This window comes from Perognathus longimembris, chromosome 3 (genome assembly GCF_023159225.1).
Source record: "Perognathus longimembris pacificus isolate PPM17 chromosome 3, ASM2315922v1, whole genome shotgun sequence".
NCBI classification, from domain to species: domain Eukaryota; kingdom Metazoa; phylum Chordata; class Mammalia; order Rodentia; family Heteromyidae; genus Perognathus; species Perognathus longimembris.
This window is the reverse complement of record NC_063163.1, coordinates 82,478,005-82,497,513: the sequence shown is the minus strand read 5'-3', so window position 1 is coordinate 82,497,513 and position 19,509 is coordinate 82,478,005. Positions and strand designations below refer to the sequence as shown.

Genomic DNA, 19,509 nt, shown 5'->3' with positions numbered 1-19,509 from the left:
CATTGTAATTGTTGACAAGCTGGAGACATTGTTTGGCCAGGTTGTTTTACAGCCAGAATCGTAACTGGGACAGGAGGCGTCCTCAGTGACTTGAGGTAGAGCGAGCCAGGGTGGAAAAGACAAATCAATGCAGTGAAATCATTTGTAACGCAATAAAATAGATTACAGAGGTGTTTAAAGCTAGCCATGGGCATTGAAGGTACCGATGTCCTTCCTCAAGCCATTTAGTACCCTTGATATGGAGAGGACTGCCAAGGTAATGATGGAGTGTGCAGAGAAGAGCCACTGGAGCTGGAAGATAATTAGCCTTTCCACAGATGGTGCTGCTGTGGAGTTGCACTAAAGGCCTGTTCCCTTCCTTTAATTGACTGACTTATTTCACCTCTGTGGATTGATGCCCAGTGTCAGTGTTGCCCAGCTCTGTGCACAAAAGGTATTTCTACAGATCTCCTTTTCTGTTCAACATGAAGATCTCTTCTAAAAACAAAGTCAAGTGTGAGGCTGATGCGAAGCCTTGTCTAAAGGACCCACTGGAAACAGGTGTATCTGGTGACCTTCTCTGTTTGAGCATGATGTAAAGCACTTGCCTCCCTGGGGATTAGTGCAGGAGGCCATCTTGACACCTACCTAGCCCTCTGGAGGACATGGGAAGGGCAGGGCAGTAGTGGGGAAGCAAGGCTAAACTGTTGATCTACTTCAGCTTTAAGTACATGTGTCAGCTGGAGGCCTGGATATGAGGCATGCTGTTCAGAGGGCCCCAGGCCCATAGTGTTGCCTGCCACACCAGATTGACAGAACCACCCAAGAGTGTGTGTTTTCTTTGATGTTGAGGCCAAGATTGTAAGTAACCCAGATAATAGAGAACCTAATCAGTTAGAAAAGATATGAGGCTTTACCATTTTTTTCCTTTTGGTGCCAGTACTTGGGGTTGAACTTAGAGGCTTCCACTTTTGTTCAGCTTTCTTGTTCATTGGCTGGTGCTCTCTTATTTGAGCTATGCCTCGAATCCGGCATTCTGTTGATTAATTTGGAGTTGGCATCTCATTTTTCTGCCTAGGCTGGCCTTAGACTCTGATTTCCAGGTCTTGGCCTTCTGAGAAGCTAGGATTACAGGCATAAGCTGTTGGTGCCTGGCTATTGTTAATTCATAATTTTTCTTGTTAGTGCAGCCGCAGGGCCCCCCCCCCCTATTTTTTCTTGTGCTTTCTTCCATCAACTCGCTATTTGCCACTTTAATTTCTTTTGTAAATTTTACTCATTCCCTGTGGAAGCTACTCGTGGCCTCAGTAAAGCTTGTTTCTTCCTTTCGAAAATAGGATCCTTGCTAGGGAGAACATGTCACTGAAGTTAGAGTAGACATCTGCCTTCTGAGCACACTTACCAGTGACTGAGATCCTAGGCATTATGTAGAAACCTTGAACTAGATGTGTAGACCAACTAGTCTGGAGTGTCCTGGCTCTACCAGTTGTAAGGCAGTTTCCTCTTCTGACAAGGCGGTGATAGCCTGTCTGGTGGAGGGGCAGTGGAAGCCATGCGGAGGCAGTGTGTACTGTACTTTGGAGAACGGCTGGCTCAGGATAGATACGGGACTTGGGAAATGTAATCTCGTTCAGTTCTTGCAGGCCTCAAGGTCTGACTGTCCTTTTCCCTGGTTTACTGATGGCAAAGCTGACAGGGAAGTGCAGCCATTTGCTCAGAGCCCCCCAAGGACCTGGCTAGTGCTTCACCAGAATTCATGTCAGCTGACCCATTATGACTCTCAGAACCAGGGTTCATGCAACACTGAGTGGGTCACAGAATGAGGCTGAGGGGTGAGGTCTGTGTACTCAGTTGTTCTTGTTCTGATCATGATGGATCCTTCCCAGAGTAGTACAGTGCTGAGAGGTGGCCCCTAATGACGGTGAAGATCAGACAGGCCTAACCAGTGACTCAGACCTTAAGGCATCAGCTGGTGTGCTGTGCATGAGCAGAAAATCTCACACAGTGGTCACACAGTGTAGGTGGCCTGGGGAGTCCTGGAAACGGAGCAGGAGTCCCACACAAATGTCGGGAAGAGAAGAGGAGATGACCTGGATTTGGAGTGTTGGTCATCTTCCAGATATTGTGCTCACAGTGTGGAATCCAGGCCATTCTGTGCAGTCAGGCATGTGTGGGCCCTGTCTCCTCTTTAATGCCATCTGCTCATGGGCAGCTTGGGTCCAACTCTGTATAGTCCTCTCCATTCAGAACACCGTGCTGGGCATGAAAGAGTTTCATTGAGACTGGTTCTAACCAACATAGTTTTAAGCAGGAAAGAAACTATACAAAGGTCTGTTTTTTAAAAGATGAGGTATATGGGGCTGGGAATGTGGCTTAGTGGTAGAATGCTTGCCTAGCCATGCATGAAGCCTTGGGTTTGATTCCTCAGCACCACATAAACAGAAAAGGCCAGAAATGGAGCTGTGGCTCAAGCTGTAGAGTGCTAGCCTTGAGCAAAGGGAAGCCAGAGACAGTGCTTAAGCCTTGAGTTCAAGCCCTAGGACTGGCCAAAATAAAATAAATAAATAAATAAAGGTGAGGTATAAAGGAGTGCATATGGTAGGTGCTGATACCCACTGACGCTTCACAATTTGCAGAACAAATTGGACACTACAGTGTGAAAGGAACTCACCCAGTGCCAGTGGGCACCAGAGAAGTAGTCTTTGAACTTGATGGAAGTTCTGTCTGGCAGAGAGTGGCAGAGCACAGATGTGGAATTCCATTGTGGGGGGAACAGCCCATGAGGTGTGGCACTTGGTACAGAAGTTGGTATGCAAGTATTATTGGGAAGATGGACTGAGCCTCTGCCTGGGGAAGATGTCACAGGCAGGAGACTACTGAAAGGACCGTATAAGGAGGATATTTCCAAGGGCAGAAAAGAAGCTAGCTGAGTGCCAGTGGTGCACACCTACAACCCTTGCTACTCAGGAGGCCGAGATGTGAGGATTGTGATTTGAAACCAACCGGGCAGAAAAGTTCATGAGACTCTTATTTCCAATTAACCACTGAAAAGGTAGCCTAGTGCAAAAAATAAATAAATAAAAATTCAGAAATAGCACTCAGGCCTGTGTGCAAGCCCAAGGACCAGCACAAACACAAAAAGAAGGAAGCTAGGCAGAGAGGTCTATAATCTGAAAGGATGGTGTCTGGGTAACATGAAAGGCCTGGTCTTGACTCTGGAGAGCAGTGGGCCACTGAAGTATTCAGTAAGAAGAATGATTGTACAGAGTGGCAGGACCTGTGTCTTACAGAGATCACTGAAGAAGGAGACTTCCTGAGTCAGAACAGGTCAGTGAGGCTGAGTTGATTATGGATGAATTTGATACCTGAGTAAAGAGAGACGCGGGGGGGGGGGGGCTGATTCTGTTGAATGTGGAAGGGGGCAAGGGGGCTACATGTGGGAGAGACATCCTTGGGAGGGGAATCAGGAGGACTGAGATTGTCATGGTGGTCATTGCTGGTGCTGGCGTTGGTGACTGTAGAAGACATCCAGTATCTCAGGAAGGAGTGGGCCAGCACCAAAGGCCTTTCATATCACTGGGCTTTGGGGTACCCCCACTCTGGGAGGGAGTGGGAGAACAGCAGAAATTAGGCACATGAGGACCTTAAGGCTCCTTCAGTCACAATAGCAGAGACTGTTATAACCTTGGAGCAAGAAAATCCACCAAAGGGGACAAAATTATTTATTGGCCTGCGACTACCTTGTCCTAGGCTACCCCAGAACTAGGAGCAGCTGCAGCCTCCAAGGGGGTGAGTTTTTTTTTTTCCTCCTCTCTGCCAGGCCTCTGCCTCTCCACAGGCCTCTCACCTCTGTTCCCTGAAGCGCCTCTTGCCACTTCAGCACCTGCCCCATACTCTCCCTCTTCTCTTTCTCACCCACCACCCCATCTCCCCTTCTCAGAGCACACAGCCTATATGGGGTGTTCCACCCGTGCTCCAAGGGCTTCAACCACTACTTGACTCCTTGACACCCACCCTCCCTCCAGAGGCTCAGCCCCTGTGGGTTAGCATAGGCCTGCCCGCTGGTTATCACAAGACCTCTGGGCTTCTTTATTTGAGGTAAGGAAGGAACAGACAGGCTTTTGAGAGTGCCAGAGATAATCCCCCATGTTGGACTGTAGGGCATGGTTTTGGAGAGGAGTGTGTGCCTAACTTAGCTGTCTGAATTTTAGAAGCATAGACCCACTCTAAAGTCTTAAGAGCAACATCTGGTTTAGACCATGCATAAGGCAAACATCCCCAGTAAAAGTTGTGCTGGGGCGGCTTGGGCAAAAATCTTAAACCACAGGAATTCTTACTGATTTCAGGTGGGAGCTGGATAGATTTACTCATTCGCTTCTTGCCACAGACTCTATGGAGGTGAAGCCCATCATGACCAGAAAGTTGCGGAGACGGCCGAATGATCCGGTCCCCATCCCAGACAAGAGGAGAAAACCTGCTCCTGATATCCATTTCACCAGGCTCCAATGACCTTTCCTTCCCTGAGACTGTTGAATCCTTGATTGCCTATTTGGTAGAGGGTCCATGACAAAGGCCTGTATAAGCAGCAGCATTTGATGGGCGCACACGCGCATAGCTCCTCTTAACAACAGGGCTTTGTAGAAAGCAGACATTTACAAAGGCACTCTATTGGAGGTTCAACCTGGTTTTAAAACTCAGGCAGCTGACAACTTGATTGATGTGTCTTAATTTTTCCCCCTGTAATGTGAGGACTTGTGGTATCTGCCTTTGTGTTTCTCAGTCACCAGGTGCCTTTAAGCAAATGGCGTTATAGTCAACATAAAGAAGCTCTGTAGTCATAGGGATGGCTAATGGGATGGGGTGCCTGGAGAGCAGAGTTGTTGGGTCTGTCCTTCTTGAGAAAATAGCTATTTTCTAGAATGCTTCATTCATTTCTGCCACCAGCAGAGGGTCTCTTTTCCTAAAGGTTTCAGAGCTGGGGAAGGGTAACTAGAGAAGCTTAAAGATCTTTGGAACTACAGCTCTTTATAAATTCAGACCAAAGTTGTTTTTTTGTTTACTATGCTGTCACTGTTGTTACAGATACCTACAGTTCTTTTCTATGCTGGTTGACTGTGATATTTAGTAGAAGAAACAAATTGTTACTGTAAAAGCATTATGTAGCATTGTCAGTTACACTAAACATGGTTTAGCACTGTCAGTTGCAAAGGACAGATTTTCCTGGTGTGTTGATTTCTGATTCGGGGGGGGGGGGGGTGAGGGTGGGGAGAACTGCACTTTTCAGACAGCTTCCTTTAACTCTCCACACCTCAGCTAAACTACTTGTTAACAGATGAGCAGATTATGGAGGATCTGAGGACATTAAATAAGGTATGGCTTGGCCTTGCAGATTCCTAGAATCCCCCTGGTGCCCTTGTGCACCACGTTCTCGTCAACTTGTGAAATCATCCATACCTGACATTGGAACTTGCATCTGAAATGATTTTCTGTTCTTCTTACAGCTTAAGTCACCCAAGAGACCAGGTAAGTGCACGATGTTACTGGCATCTCCAGTCTTTGTGTCACATTGTTGGGAAAGCATGTGAATACCTGCCAGGGAATTGTCCCAGTTTTGTAAAGTAAAATGTTTGTTATATGCCTAAGAGCAGGCATCACAAACTGAAGAGAACCATACACGAGCCCTCTTTCCTCTATTTTTGTTGTTTCCATGGGATTTATGATAGACTCCCCCCCACCTCTTTTTTTATGCCCATCCTGGGGCTTGAACTCAGGTCATGGTTGCTATCCCTGAGCTTTTGTGCTCAAGGTTAGTGCTGTCACTTGAGCCACAGCTTCACTTGCTTTTTGGTGTTTAATTGGAAATGAGAGTCTTAATGAAGAAATTTCCTATCTGGGCTGGCTTTGAATCATGATCCTTAGATCTCAGCCTCCTGAGTAGCTAGAATTACAAGCATGAGCCACCAGTGTTAGGCTTGGGTTTTTGGTTTTTTGTTGATTTTTTTTAAGCCCATGTCTTAACTAAAATTAGGCTGGCCTTGAACTCACAATCTTCTTACCTTAGCCTCTCAAGGGCTGTGCCATTATGCCCACGTGGTGTGATGGGTTGTTACGCATCAGGCATAATCCAGTTTTGAAAATGAGACCTCAGGATTGTTCAGTCTGACTTGCATTCTGGTTAAGGCCTAGGCATTAGTGTTCTAGTGGTATTTCCTGGCCTGGCCCTGCTAATAACACAGGCTGACTTGCAGTTTGCAAACAGGTACTCTGAATTAGTGACATCTTTGGTTCTGAGCACTGATTACTCATGCATACCCCTACTACTGAGAACAGGATTCTTCCTTCTTGGGTGCCTATGGTCCACAGCAAAGCATAAGGGGCTAGGTGTTAGGTGAGTGTATAGATTCAGATCATCAGAACTTAATTGCAGTTCTAGAATTTTTTTTTTTTCTGATCCTGAGACTTGAACTCTGGTCCTGGGTGCTGTCCCTGAGTTGCTTTGTTCAAGGGTAGCACTCTACCACTTGAGCCACAGCACCGCTTTTGGCTTTCTCAGTAGTTTACTGGAAGTAAGAGTTTCATAGACTTTGCTTCCTGGGCTGGGTTCCCACCATGATCCTCAGATCTCACCTGTCTGCGTACCTGGTAGCATGAGCCACCAGTGTCCAACATGATTTCATTTTTAAGATTTTTTTTCTTAATCCCTTTTTTTTTTTTTTTTGCCAGTCCTGGGCCTTGGACTCAGGGCCTGAGCACTGTCCCTGGCTTCTCTGCCACTCTGCCACTAGCACTCTGCCACTTGAGCCACAGCGCCACTTCTGGCCGTTTTCTATATATGTGGTGCTGGGGAATCAAACCCAGGGCTTCATGTATAGGAGTCAAGCACTCTTGCCACTAGGCCATATCCCAGCCCTCTTTAATCCCTTTTAGGGTCCTGATGGTCATGGGGTTTTCTTCCTACTCAGAGTGACCTTGTGCATCTGCACATTTGTCCTTTACCTCCCTGGGCCTCAGGTTTCTCTTCTGCTCAGGGCTACCTTATGGTTTTGCGGATCAAGTAACATGTAATGATGAGGAATTTTGTGGTGCAAGGCGGTTGGGTGTCCACATGGAGTTCAGTGTCTATGCGGCTCTCCAGGGTGAGGGACCACTTGGCTGCACATCTGATGAGTCATGCATGGGTTTTGTCTATGAAGGTTTGTGACACTCCACCTGGACATCGTATGAGACCCCACTGCTTAAAAAAAGAATTTTGTCCTTTGCCTTATTCCAGTAATGGCTTGGTGGTTTGTATCATTGCCACACTAGTAATGATTTGATTAAAGCATGTGGCTGATGGGCTCACCCATTTGTTAAATGCTGAGACATTGATGTCTGTCTGTTTTCCCCAGCATCCCCATCCTCCCCAGAACACCTGCCTGCCACGCCCACAGAGTCCCCAGCCCAGAGATTTGAGGCTCGGATAGAAGATGGCAAACTATATTATGATAAGAGATGGTAAGTTATGAGAAAACACTACCTCTCCTTTCCTTTCTTCTTTTTGTCTGAGACTGGAACTGGAACTTGATATTTGACCCTTTAACTCATTGGCGGCATTTTACCATCTGAGCCATGTCTCCAACCCCACTGCCTATTTTTTTTTTTTTTTTTTGGCCAGTCCTGGGCTTGGGCTCAGGGCCTGAGCACTGTCCCTTGCCTTCTTCTTGCTCAAGGCTAGCACTCTGCCACTTGAGCCACAGCGCCACTTCTGGCCATTTTCTATATATGTGGTGCTGGGGAATCGAACCCAGGGCTTCAGATGTAAGAGGCAAGCACTCTTGCCACTAGGCCATATCCCCAGCCCCACTGTCTATTCTTATTAGCCTCAGAAGAACCTCTTAGAAGGAGAGTCCACTGTGATGGTTATTTCCAATCATTCTCATTTTCTCTTTCTGATCTTTGCCTGAGGATCTTGCACATGCTATGTAAATGCTCTACCACTAACCTATATTTGTAGCCCTAACTTAATTTTTGTTTTTATTTTTGAAACAAAGCCCCACTATATAATAGCCCAGGCTGGTCTCAAACTAGTTATCATCCTTCCTCTGCCTCTCAAATGCTGGGACCACATACATGCCTGTCCCAAATTACATTTTGAATGGAACTCTTGAGTCTTACATGTCAGTAGTCATTGCAGATACCTCTGTTAGGTCTTTGAAAGCTGAGCTTCCTTAAGATAGTAGCCTGCCCCTTTCTTTTCCTTGTTCCTTTTGTGGGTGCTTTTGCCAGCAGGACCAGGGTGCACCTCCTGCCTTGCTTCTCTTAACTCTTCTGTGCACTAAACTTAATCCGCATTCTGCAGATAAAAGGATTTTGTGATCAAGTCCATTCAGGAGATGATTGTGCTAATTAAGATAAATGAGCTTCCTTCCTGTTTTGTCCCTGTGGGTCCTGCAGTGGTACACGCTTCAGGTTCTAATGTTAGGAGTTCTGTATTTACCAGCTGTTCTCTCATGTGCCATCCCACTGCAGAATTGTGCCAGAAATTTGGAAACTAACCTTAGACGTGACTAGATTAGATTTGAACACTGAAACTCTCAGAATGTCAGCGTATTATCATTGGAGAGGAATGGCGAAACTATAGGAAAGAACCCTAAAATTCGTCCATGTGTTCACTCAGTAAACATTGCCTTCCATCTTAGGTAGGTACCAAATCACCCTGGGTCCTGCTACAGCTCTTTGAGCTCTGGTTCAGCTTTTTTTGTTTGTTTTTTTACTCATTCCTGTGCAGACAAACTCTCTTACTCAAGTTGGAGATGGACATGTGTTTAGTCCTGCCTTTCTTTCCATTTAGTCAAGTGAGAATATTTTTCTGGGTGACTGTATAGTCTCTATAATTTATCATGTGTGATGGCTATATGATAATATTTTATTTAAGTTTCTCAATTTTTTTTTTTTTTTTTTGGATCAGTTGTAGGGCTTCAACTCTGGCCTGGGCACTGTCTCTGAGCTCTTCAGCTCAAGGTTAGCACTCTACCACTTGAGCCACAGCGCCACTTGTGGTTTTCTGGTGATTAATTGGAGATGAGTCTCATGGATTTTCCTGCCCAGGCTGGCTTTGAACCGTGATCCTCAGATCTCAGCCTCCTGAGTAGCTAGGATTACAAGTATGAGCGCCCGATGCCTGGCTGTCAAGTTTTTATGTAGTGAAGAGTTCCAAAATTAGACTGATGGTTATTTTGACTTTTTGAGGCTTATGTTAGTTGCATTATGTCAATTGGTTACTTTATTTATGCATGTATGTGTATATGGATATATCGCTGTGCATGTGTATGCATATATGTGTTGGGTGTATGCATGTAGAGGGACTGGGATTTGAATACTTGCTATTCAAGTGCTCTCTACCCTTTGAGCCGCACCTCCAGCCTTCTTTGCTTTTAGTTTATTGTTCAGTCTTTTTGCCTCAGTCCAACCAGGGACATCTGCCCTCCTACCCGCATCTCTCACCTACCTGAGATTTTAGGGGTAGAGCAGTATATCCAGACTTTGTTGAGGGGGAATCTTGAGATTTTTTTTTACACCGAGCTTTTTTTTTTAATTAAAATTTATTGACAAGGTGATGTGCAAAGTGGGTACAGTTACATAATAAGGTAGTAAGTACATTTCTTGTCATATTTGTTACACTCCCATTTTTCTTTCCCTTCCCTAGTTCAGGTAAGCATATATACAATATCCAGTGTACCAAAATCATATACAGTGACCATGTAGGGTACTACGCCAAAGGAAATTCACCTACAACATTAAACGTAACAATAGAATCCTCCTGTGTCCTTCTCTTGGAGTTCTTTTTGCTTATCCTCATCTTATATAATCATTACACTGACCTTTTGAACCAAGACCCTCCTGGTTTCTACCTCCCAGCTATCTGAAACTAAGGTGTGAGCCACTGTGCCCAGCCAGTGGTCCCTCTGTATCCATGAGGAATGTTCTAGGCATCAGCTAGCAAAATCCAAGTTCCTTACATAAGCTGATGCGTTTTCATTTAACCTAAGTACATCTTCCTGCGCATTCTATGTCATCTTTAGATTGCTTACAATACCAAATTCAATGTAAGTTGGTATTATGTTACACTGATTTTTCTTATTACAAGAAAAAAAATAGTACAAGCACATTTTCCCCCCAAATGTTTTCTGTGGAGTCTACAGATCCTTAGGATGGGTGTTCTTTTCAGAAATGTCTAGTGATCTAGTCATGCCTGAAATAAAACCATTTTGACTTCCTATTTCATTGAGTTAATTAAACAGAAGATGGAAGAGGCTTGCTTTGAGCCTGAACTATGCCCATCTTGTTGGGTTGCATTTTAGTGTTGTGTTTTAACATTGCTTATCAGAACCTACTACCACTAGGTGGCAGGCCCAAGCTGCTAAATACAGGGGGAGCAAAATAAGATGAAAAATGTTTCTAATAATGAAAACCAAATAACCTTTAAAGATCAAGCCTACATATAAGAACCGTCTTTGAAAATGGTGAGATTTATCACTAACATTTTTACAGATCTGTGCATCTCAAAGCCATGTGATATTTCAAATGATGTTCATTTTGTGATTGCATTGCTTCAGATCTTCCTCTTTCTAGACTTAGTCCTTAGACTTTATGAGACATGTCTTGAGTGTGAAAATGCAGAAAAATGAAAGGCTTGGTTACTTAAGGGATTCACAGTGATGGCTGTTTGATAATGTAAACAAAATGGTCAGAATGTTCACCATGTTTCTAATGCTAGCAGAAGACATTTGAAAAAGAATGTCTCTGGAAACCATTTTGCTTTTCAGTGAATTTCAACTAGCTAATTCTGCTTTTAATGTTTAAAATTCGGCTTTGCATTGTGTTGTGTGTGTTTCCTCCTTGGCTTTGGCAATCAAGGTTCACAGTGAGCAGCAAGAAAGAGGTGCTCCCTTCTTTCCCTGGTCATTACAGAAAGTGGTGTTTCTTGTGCAGGATGACCCTCAAGGGTCCCCTCTCCAGCTCCTGAGGTTGGCTTTGTGCTTGGGAGTCCTCCTGTTTCTCTCTTTGGCAGACATGGCCTGTGACTGAGAGAGCAGCAGCTGAGTCACTTTCTCCTTCCAGTAGCACAGTATTTTGGTAGAGCAGTATTTTTGGTAAAACATGTTTCATTGAGTTTTAAATGACTTCAGCAAAATTGGGGTGAACACTTCTCAGCTACATTTCATTTTGAAAGATAAGCATCTTCCTCTGTCCAGCTCTTCTGCTTTTAAGGCTTTATTTTTTTTTTTAACATGCCTCAAGCTTTCCTCATAGTATAGTTTGACTTGGGCTAATGACCTCTCCAAAAATACTGTGAAAGTAGCTGATATTTTAAAATAACAAAGTTAACTGATGATGCTGTTTTTTTTCTCTCTACTCTGCTAATGTGAATCAGAAATGAAGTGTTTCACTTGTTCAGTAGATTTTAACCCTCCATCTCTCAGTTAACAAAAAAGACCATGGACTGTTGGAACAGTATTGACTGGAGGTTCTAGAGCTGTAATGTGGATTCAGGTTTTGGTAAATGAAGTGTTAATTTCAGGGTTCCCAATAGGGTATAAAACTCAATTACATCTCCTACCCTCCATGCCCCACTTTTGAACTTACCTTCTAAAGAAATTGCTTCCTTCCAAAAGAATAGTCATTCTAGTTCATTGGGTTTAACAATGAGGCCCACAGCATTAAGAGCTTAATTGCAGGGATTCCCAGGTCAGAATTTCCATTAGTAATAAAGTCAATTTGACATTTACAGCTCCTTCTGGAGGCTGTTTATAATGCTTTTCTTCAGCAGCTGAATGGGAGCTTGTAAAACAGGTTACTTTGCAAAAAGGAAAGATGGTGCACACTTTTTTCTAAATTAGCTCTATTGATGTTGTTTTTGAGCTTTTTTGTTCTTGTTCCTAAATATGTTTTGATTTACCTTTGTCTTTATTTTTCTTTAGGAACTGAAATTTAACTTTGTATGTTATGGTTGTCATACTTTTTGTTTTTGTTTTTTTTTTTTTTTTGTTCTTGCCATTTCTGGGGCTTGGACTCAGGGCCTGAGCACTGTCCCTGGTTTCTTTTTGCTAAAGGCTAGCACTCTTATCTCTTGAGTCACAGCGCCACTTCTGGCCGTTTTCCTGTCTATGTGGTGCTGAGGAATCGAACCCAGGGCTTTGTGCATGGTAGGCAAGCACTCTACCACTAAGCCACTTCCTAGCCCTGTCATACATTTTTTTTTTATCATACAAAAACCCCATCTGAGGATTTATCTTTTCAGAGAATTCAAATAACTTAATTCCTTTGCTATCCCAGGAAAACGGTCCCCCAAAATCACATTGTGTTGTGCATGAGAATCCCCTGGGGCCCCTGGAGTCCTGGGCATCACTTGGCTTGAGAGTTGGCTGCTTTGAGGAGCATGCCAGCCAACTCTGCTGGGAAGGGGGTGGAGCTGTAGTGGACATGGAGGCCACCCTTATGCACCTGTGTGGTCTTGAGGTCTTTTCTGCCTTGCCTGGCATTCAACAGTGGTCCCTCCAGGTCCCAGTCTCCTGAACAGCTAATGTTATAGTGTGAGTCACCTGTGCCTCGTTTAGCTGTTTGTGACACGAAGTTTCCCTTCTACCCCATATTATTAGTGTTTTCTCATCTTAACTTACAAGAAGATATTATTTACTTTTGTTTTTTACCATTTTTTTTTCAAGATAAGAGTCTGTAACCGCCCTGGCTGGCGTCAGTCTTATTATCTTCCTGCTTCAGTCTCCTGAGGGCTAAGATACCAGGTGTACCCCACCACACTGGGCTTATTATTTTTTTTAATATAAGTAATAACTGTTTATTCTAGAAAAATGAAAGGTATGATAAAAAGAATGCCATTTTTAGTTTACGTCTTTATATTTTAATAAAATTTCAATATGTCATGGGAACATAGTGAACATAGGTTTTCTTCTCCACTCTCTATTGTGTTCCATGCTAAATGCACTTCTTTATCAAACCCACCAGCTTTAAAGTATTTAGACAGTAGAACCAGAATGACTTGAGGCAGGTTGCATTTTGTTTTGTGTTTCTCTATAATTTCTAGTACCCATAGAATAACTGAGCGTTTTTCTTTATTTTAATCATTACTCAGGATGTTACTGTTTTCGTGGGATTGTTGGCTGAGATGGGGGAGTGAATCCAGAAGAGTTAGTGTGTTGCTGTGAGCTGGTTTAGTGTTCCCTTGCATACTGTGGACACCAAGGCTTTCTGACCCAGTCTGCTAAAAGCAACTGGGAAGCTGGATCCAAACCAGTCTCAACATTCTAGTTGCATTCATGGCTGACTTTTCTTTCAGCAATGTTTTCAGGAAGAGAGTTGACATGGAGCCTTAAGTTCTCTGCTCCTTGGTAGCAGGTTAAGAATGCTTATAACTTAGGCTGCAAAAGTCCTCACTGTGGGAGAGAATTACTTCCTTTGTTGGCACCCTATCTTGTTATACCTACAGAGCAGAACCTGCCTCCTTCTGCCAGAGAACTAATAGTAAGATGCATTATAAGAATTTAGGGTCATGTTCTTGATTGAACTGGGACTGGCCTTGGTCAGGGCTGGCTGCAGCGGCCAGTGGATTTTTCCAGCTTGTATCCTCCAGAAGCTACTCTCTCATCCTTTTGTTCCACTGAGCTCTGGCTCAGTCTTTTTCAGTGTTCAGTGATAGGGTAAGAAAGTGGATCAGAGAGCATTTAACATTTTTAATTCAGGTTTTGAACATTTAACATTAATTTTAGTTCAGGTTTTGAACTGGGTCATAGGGTCAGTGATAGAGCTTTTCAACCTTTTCTAGTCTCAGCCTTGCTTTCTCCTTTGCAGAGGGGCCTAGAAATGTGTCAGACCCAGAAGATTCGAGGTCATCTAATCCAAGGACCAAGGTTTTTAAGTGCAACCCCCTGAAGCCCATAGGAAGACTTGATTATATTATTTGGTGGTGGTGTTTTGTCTCTGTTCTTCCTGTTTTTGCATCTGTGTTACTGTGCCCTGTTTTTGGCAGGTACCACAAGAGCCAAGCCATCTATTTGGAGTCAAAGGACAACCAGAAACTGAGCTGTGTGATTAGCTCCGTTGGAGCCAATGAGGTAGGGACCAAATTTCCTCACTCTGGAAAGCAAAATATGCCCTGTGAAGTGTGAGAAGTAGGACGGCCCTGAAGCAAGGAAGTGGGTTGTGTCTTCTGTGAGTTACCTTGGAGGCACAGCACTCAGCCAGCCTGAAAGTCCCTACATTTGCTTGCAGTCCCTCTGCGCTGAATTTTGGCGAACTCCTTGTGCAGTCATTGATATGGGAGCCAGAGCTAGACTCAGAGAGGCAGCAGAAGGCTTGACTGAGTCTGTGCTCTCACTCCCTGCTAAGGGAGGGGTTCCGCTGTGGAACATACTCAGTTTCCCCTTTTTTTGGCCAGTCCTAGTCCTTGGACTCAGGGCCTGAGCACTGTCCCTGGCTTCTTTTTTGCTCAAGGCTAGCACTCTGCCACTTGAGCCACAGCGCCCCTTCTGGCCGTTTTCTATATATGTGGTGCTGGGGAATTGAACCCAGGGCTTCATGTATACAAGGCAAGCACTCTTGCCACTAGGCCATATCCTCAGCCCTCAGTTTCCCTTTGCTTCTTTTCTAGCATGCCCCTGAGTACTATCAGGCTTGCTTCTTGCTGTGAGGTTTTAAAGTGGCATTTGGCACAAGAACCAGCACTCAGTGCTTAGTAGAAAGGTGCTGGTCCAACCAGCATTGACTCCCTGCTCCCTTTCTGACCTGGAGTGTCGTGTGGTGCCTGAGAACCCTGAGCTGCTGTGTTCATGCCTCTGGGGCTTAGTCTCCTGATGCTCCTGCAGGATGGGGCATAGGGCCTGTTGTCAAGTTACTCAAGAGTTCTAACCAGCCAATAATGTCACTGTCTTGTGAGTTCTCCACTGGCTGGCTCCTTCATTGCAAGGACGTCAGCAATGTCTAACTTGCATTGTTAGTAGTTAAAAGTTTAAAACTTTAATAGCTGGATTGGCTGGGTCTTTTATCAGTCCACAGATGTCTGCAAAGAAATTGATTTTTATGTGTCTCCCTCTGTAAGTTATTCGTGCCACTGAGCAGTAAATCTAATGAAACTGGATTATGAAATAACTTAAGCCTCTTGTAGTTTCCTAGCTTCCTGAATTGAAAATGCCCTCAAATGTGACTAGTTTGCAAATTGATTGTTTACTTAGAAGTTAGAACCTTCAAGATAAATGAATGACATCCTTCCCTGGGTTCAGGATCTGTGAGTGTCTCCTCTAGCCAAGCCAGAACCAAAAGGAGGGACCCACAGAAACACCTAGCGTTCCTCAGCCAGGAAGTATCGTGGTTTCATGATGGAGCATTGGTACCTGGCTGTGGGTGCTGTTCCACATAGCACGTGACTTTGTAGTTCCAACTTTAGAACCAGTGCATAATTTTCCAGTATGATACCTCAAGGAAACTAAGCATGCATATCCAGTCCTCCCCCCACCCCCCCACACCGCAGGTTTCCATGATGGAGTGTATATCAGGGTGCAAGGAGGAAGGGCTGATGCTGAGACTCTTAGAGGGCAGAGGCTATAGCAGCTCTGCAGCTGTGGTTATGGGAGAACAGTTCTGCTCCCCTGGAGTATCCCTGCCCATCTTTCACATGGAGCCCTGCAGGCTGCTGGAGTTGCTTGGCTTTCATGTATCAACTCTGGCTGTGTTGGGGAATAGAGTAGAATGTGTTGGTGACTTCCTGATTTGGCCTTTCACAGGGCTAGTTTTCAGTTTAATATGGATCCTCAAGGCTTTCAGAGGCTCAGCTTCATGTGAGATCTTTAACTTGCTGCTGCTTTTTTGTTTGTGTGTATGTGACAGTCCTGGGGCTTAAACTTGGGGCCTAGGCACTGTCCTTGAGCTCCTTTTGCTTAAGAATAGTGCTCTACTACTTGAGCCACAGCTTTACTTCCAGCTCTTTTTGGAGCTAGTTCATTGGAGATAAGAGCCTCATGGACTTTGTTGTCCACACTGGCTTCAGACTGTGATCCTCAGATCTCAGCTACCAGTGCCCAACCCTGTGTCATTTTTTAAACCACTGTGTTTGACTTTTTAAGTCTTTTTTGCTGAGTAATCACACTAAAGAAATTGAGATGAAACAGAGAATAAGCTTTTGTAAAACCTAAAATCTTATTTAGGAGGAGGAGATGTATCTGGAAACTTGTGTATATAGGTTTGCAGCCCTTTTGCAACATTTTGCTTGCAGCCTGTTACAGAGAACAGGGTGAGACAGGGATGCTTTAGGAGGAGGAGCCAGGGGGCTTGGATGTCAGGTGCTGTGCTGCCCATTGTCTCATCAAGGATGTGGGAAGGAAGGTTGGAAGAGCAGGTACAGGTTGAAACCTTTTTCCTGCAGCGGTTTTTAGAATGGCTTGAGGAGACAGCCCATCTGGGCAGAGGAGACTTGCTTTCTGTCCATACCTAGCCCATGTAGATACCTCATGTCTGGTCAATTTGCCCATCAGTGTTGAGCCTCTCTCATCTTGTTCCCTCTGCTGTCCCCACAGATCTGGGTGAGGAAGACCAGTGACAGCACCAAGATGAGGATCTACCTGGGCCAGCTTCAGCGCGGGCTCTTTGTGATCCGCCGGCGGTCAGCGGCTTGACTTTCTACAGTGTCCCTTCTCCCCTGACCCTTTTTCTGGAGTGGTTTTTATTTTTGGTTTGTTTTCTTAATAGAAAATTCTTAACTTACTGTGAATAGCTACTTCCTTGGAATGGAGAACACTTGCAGATTCTGCAAGGCACGTTTGTGGCTGGCCACTTCTGTCCCTGTCACTCTTTCCTGCCTCGACCTCTTCCAGACATCAAGCACCATGAGACCCTTACTGGGGGTTTGATTTACCTGTTTTTTATTTCTTTATTTTGTGTTTATGCTTTGTCTTTTTGTTCAAATCTCCTTGAGGTTGAAGGGAGAGTTGTTTATATTACCCTTAAGTCTTTCTACCATGAAGACAAGGAGGAAAGAATCCACCGTACAACACATTTCCCTGTTTGCATCTGATGAGTGGATCATGAACCTCCTTCCCTTGTTGAGCCCAACTCTGTGTGGCCCCAGAAGTCTGGGGCAGAGGACTAAGCAGAAGGAGATTGGTTCTCCTGGCTCTCAGCCTTCACAGATAGCTCGCACATGCCATATATTCCACTGGCTGCGTGGAGACTGTGCATCAAAGTAATTGGGTCTGGGGAGGTGACATTTTGTATCCCTAACGTTGTGAAGTTACCATATGTTAAGTGTTATTTAATGCACACGATATATTCAAACAGGTTTGCTCTTCCTCAGGCTAGAACAAGAGACAGTAATTTCCAGTTTTCATTTGTAATTCTCTCCTGTCCCCAGTTCCCAGGTAGCTAGAAATGGTGCATACTCCAGAGTGTCTAGGCACACTCACTGGGGAGGGGGGGGGTGGGGGCGAGGCTGGTAGTGCAGTAGGTGGGGATCTGTAGACGCCTTTGTAAGTCAGGGTTAACTGGTGCTGATGCCATGACTGTATGTCCCTCTGTGAACACGGTTCACTGGGTGTCGGGGCTCTGCACATGACAAGATGCAGCTAGAGGATAAAGAATTTGGGCTTCACACAGCTGTTGGTACCTCTCTGGGCATGTTAGGACGTAGGTGTAAGCAATCTCTTGGTCAGGCTCTTGGATGCTGTTCATGTTGTATTTAGATGGACATAGCTTACAGCAAGTTGGTAGCTGTGGTGACAAGTGAATGAATCGCTGTCTCCTAAGTTCTGGCTTCCGTGGAGAGTAAAGACTTGTACAGATACATTTCTGTTCCAATTTATGCTTTCATTTTCTCCTTGGTGTTGGCATCTTATGCTGCTTGTCAGACGTTGTCTAAGGGTTTGCTCTGTTTCTTCTCTGTCCCTCACCTATTGTTGCTGTTTACCAAAATGCACCATGACCATGGTAGACTGAGGCTCCTCCCCTCTTGATTGTCCTTGGTGACCCAGGCTGCGAGGGAGGACACGGACGTCTCTTGCCACTGGTATATATAATGTTGTATGCCAGGGTGCTGCTGTGGAAACTTAGTGAAATACATCTAGTTGTTTTGCTGTCGGAGGTTTTGAGAGAAATTTCAACAGATCACCTCCCTTATCTTCCCACACAGTACATTAAAGTGTGTTGTGGCTAGGGTCCCATCCACGGCCCCAGGGCCTGTGGTGAGGCAGGGGCATGTTGCCTTCTGTTCCTGCCTAGCTTTGTGTTTTGGTGAGGTCACTGTTGGCTTGAAGACCAGGGTTTAGCCACCACTACCTTCTCAGTGTCCTCAGAAGCCTCAGTAGTGACCCAGTAAGCGGAGGGGAAATGTGGACTCAGGACAAAACACAGTAAATTCTCTCCCAGTCCCAGAAGGTTTCATTTCTATCCAATCTCCTGGAGGTGAGAAGTTAGCAGCTGAGAGGAAAGACCTCTGAGTGCATGAAGGTTGTCTGTGAGGGACAGCACACGGCTAGAGGGAAAGTAGACTCCTGCAGGGGAGGAGGCTGCCTGCAGCCTAAGGGACTCTTCTCACCTATCTAGGTGAGAACCTTGGCAGGAGGCCCTTGCATCAGGTGAAGCCCCAGATTGAACTGTGTCAGGCAGGTGATCTTTGAAAAAGTCAGTGTGGACAGGTCTGATCAAGAACCTACTGGTTGGTTGATGTGGCTGGAATCCCAGCTACTCCAGAGTTGGAGGGCAGTGGGATTGAATGTCAAATCCAGCCTGGGTCAAAGTTAAACTCTAAGTCAATAAAGCTGTGAGTAATAGCATTTCCCTGTCACCCTAGCAGCAGGCATACGTAATAGAATCACTGTTCAGGCTGGCCTGGGCAAGAATGTTAAGACCCTAGTTAAAGAAATAATAAAGCAAAAAGGGGGGGGGGGCATGGCACAAGTTAGAGTACCGCCTAGCACGTAGAGGTTCCTGAGTTCAAATCCCAGTACTGCCAAAAAAACATGCACATGTTGTCTGTGAGCCATGCCTGTCAATACCACATCCAGTGTTGGGGACATATGTGTGCCCTCTCTCCAAGCGGGGGTCTTCATGAACAGTGGGCAGACAGGTTTCTGTAGCTGTGCACAGCCAGGGCACATCTATTCATTTGTCTTATCAGTGTTTTGGATATCTTAGCTACCTATCTTAAAAAGCTTTCTTTTTGAACTTGTGTGTAAGATCATTGTGACCGATCTACAAATGGAGCCTCATGGATTGGTGTAGAAGATCCCATGTCAGTGCTGGGTAGCTTTTCTAAGTGAAATAGGAGGGGCAGGGTTGGGTACGGGTCACTTTATTTTTTAACCTGACTGGTGTGGGGGTGGGGAATCTTATTATCTACAGTATTTTTCTTTTAAGCCTTGAATTTTTTGCAAAATAATTTTCTCCTTATTTAAAATATTTGTTTTTATCTGGGAATTTGAAATCTCAGTGTTCAGTGAGTGCATCACCAGTTTTTCCAAAGAGTGAACCATTTTAATGCCAGAACCTGGT

General features: G+C 44.8%; 1 protein-coding gene across 1 annotated transcript in view; it reads left to right on the top strand.

The window, feature by feature from the left end:
- The window catches only part of Suds3 (SDS3 homolog, SIN3A corepressor complex component), a 31,479-nt gene extending 12,591 nt beyond the window's left edge, over positions 1–18,888 (top strand). The window contains exons 7-13 of the mRNA XM_048342866.1: positions 4,367–4,462; positions 5,288–5,349; positions 5,481–5,502; positions 7,368–7,473; positions 14,003–14,087; positions 16,542–16,627; positions 16,714–18,888. Coding sequence (XP_048198823.1) covers positions 4,367–4,462; positions 5,288–5,349; positions 5,481–5,502; positions 7,368–7,473; positions 14,003–14,087; positions 16,542–16,627; positions 16,714–16,738 — 482 coding nt within the window. The 3' untranslated portion in view covers positions 16,739–18,888. The remainder of the gene's footprint in view (positions 1–4,366; positions 4,463–5,287; positions 5,350–5,480; positions 5,503–7,367; positions 7,474–14,002; positions 14,088–16,541; positions 16,628–16,713) is intronic.
- Positions 18,889–19,509: the final 621 nt, after the last annotated feature.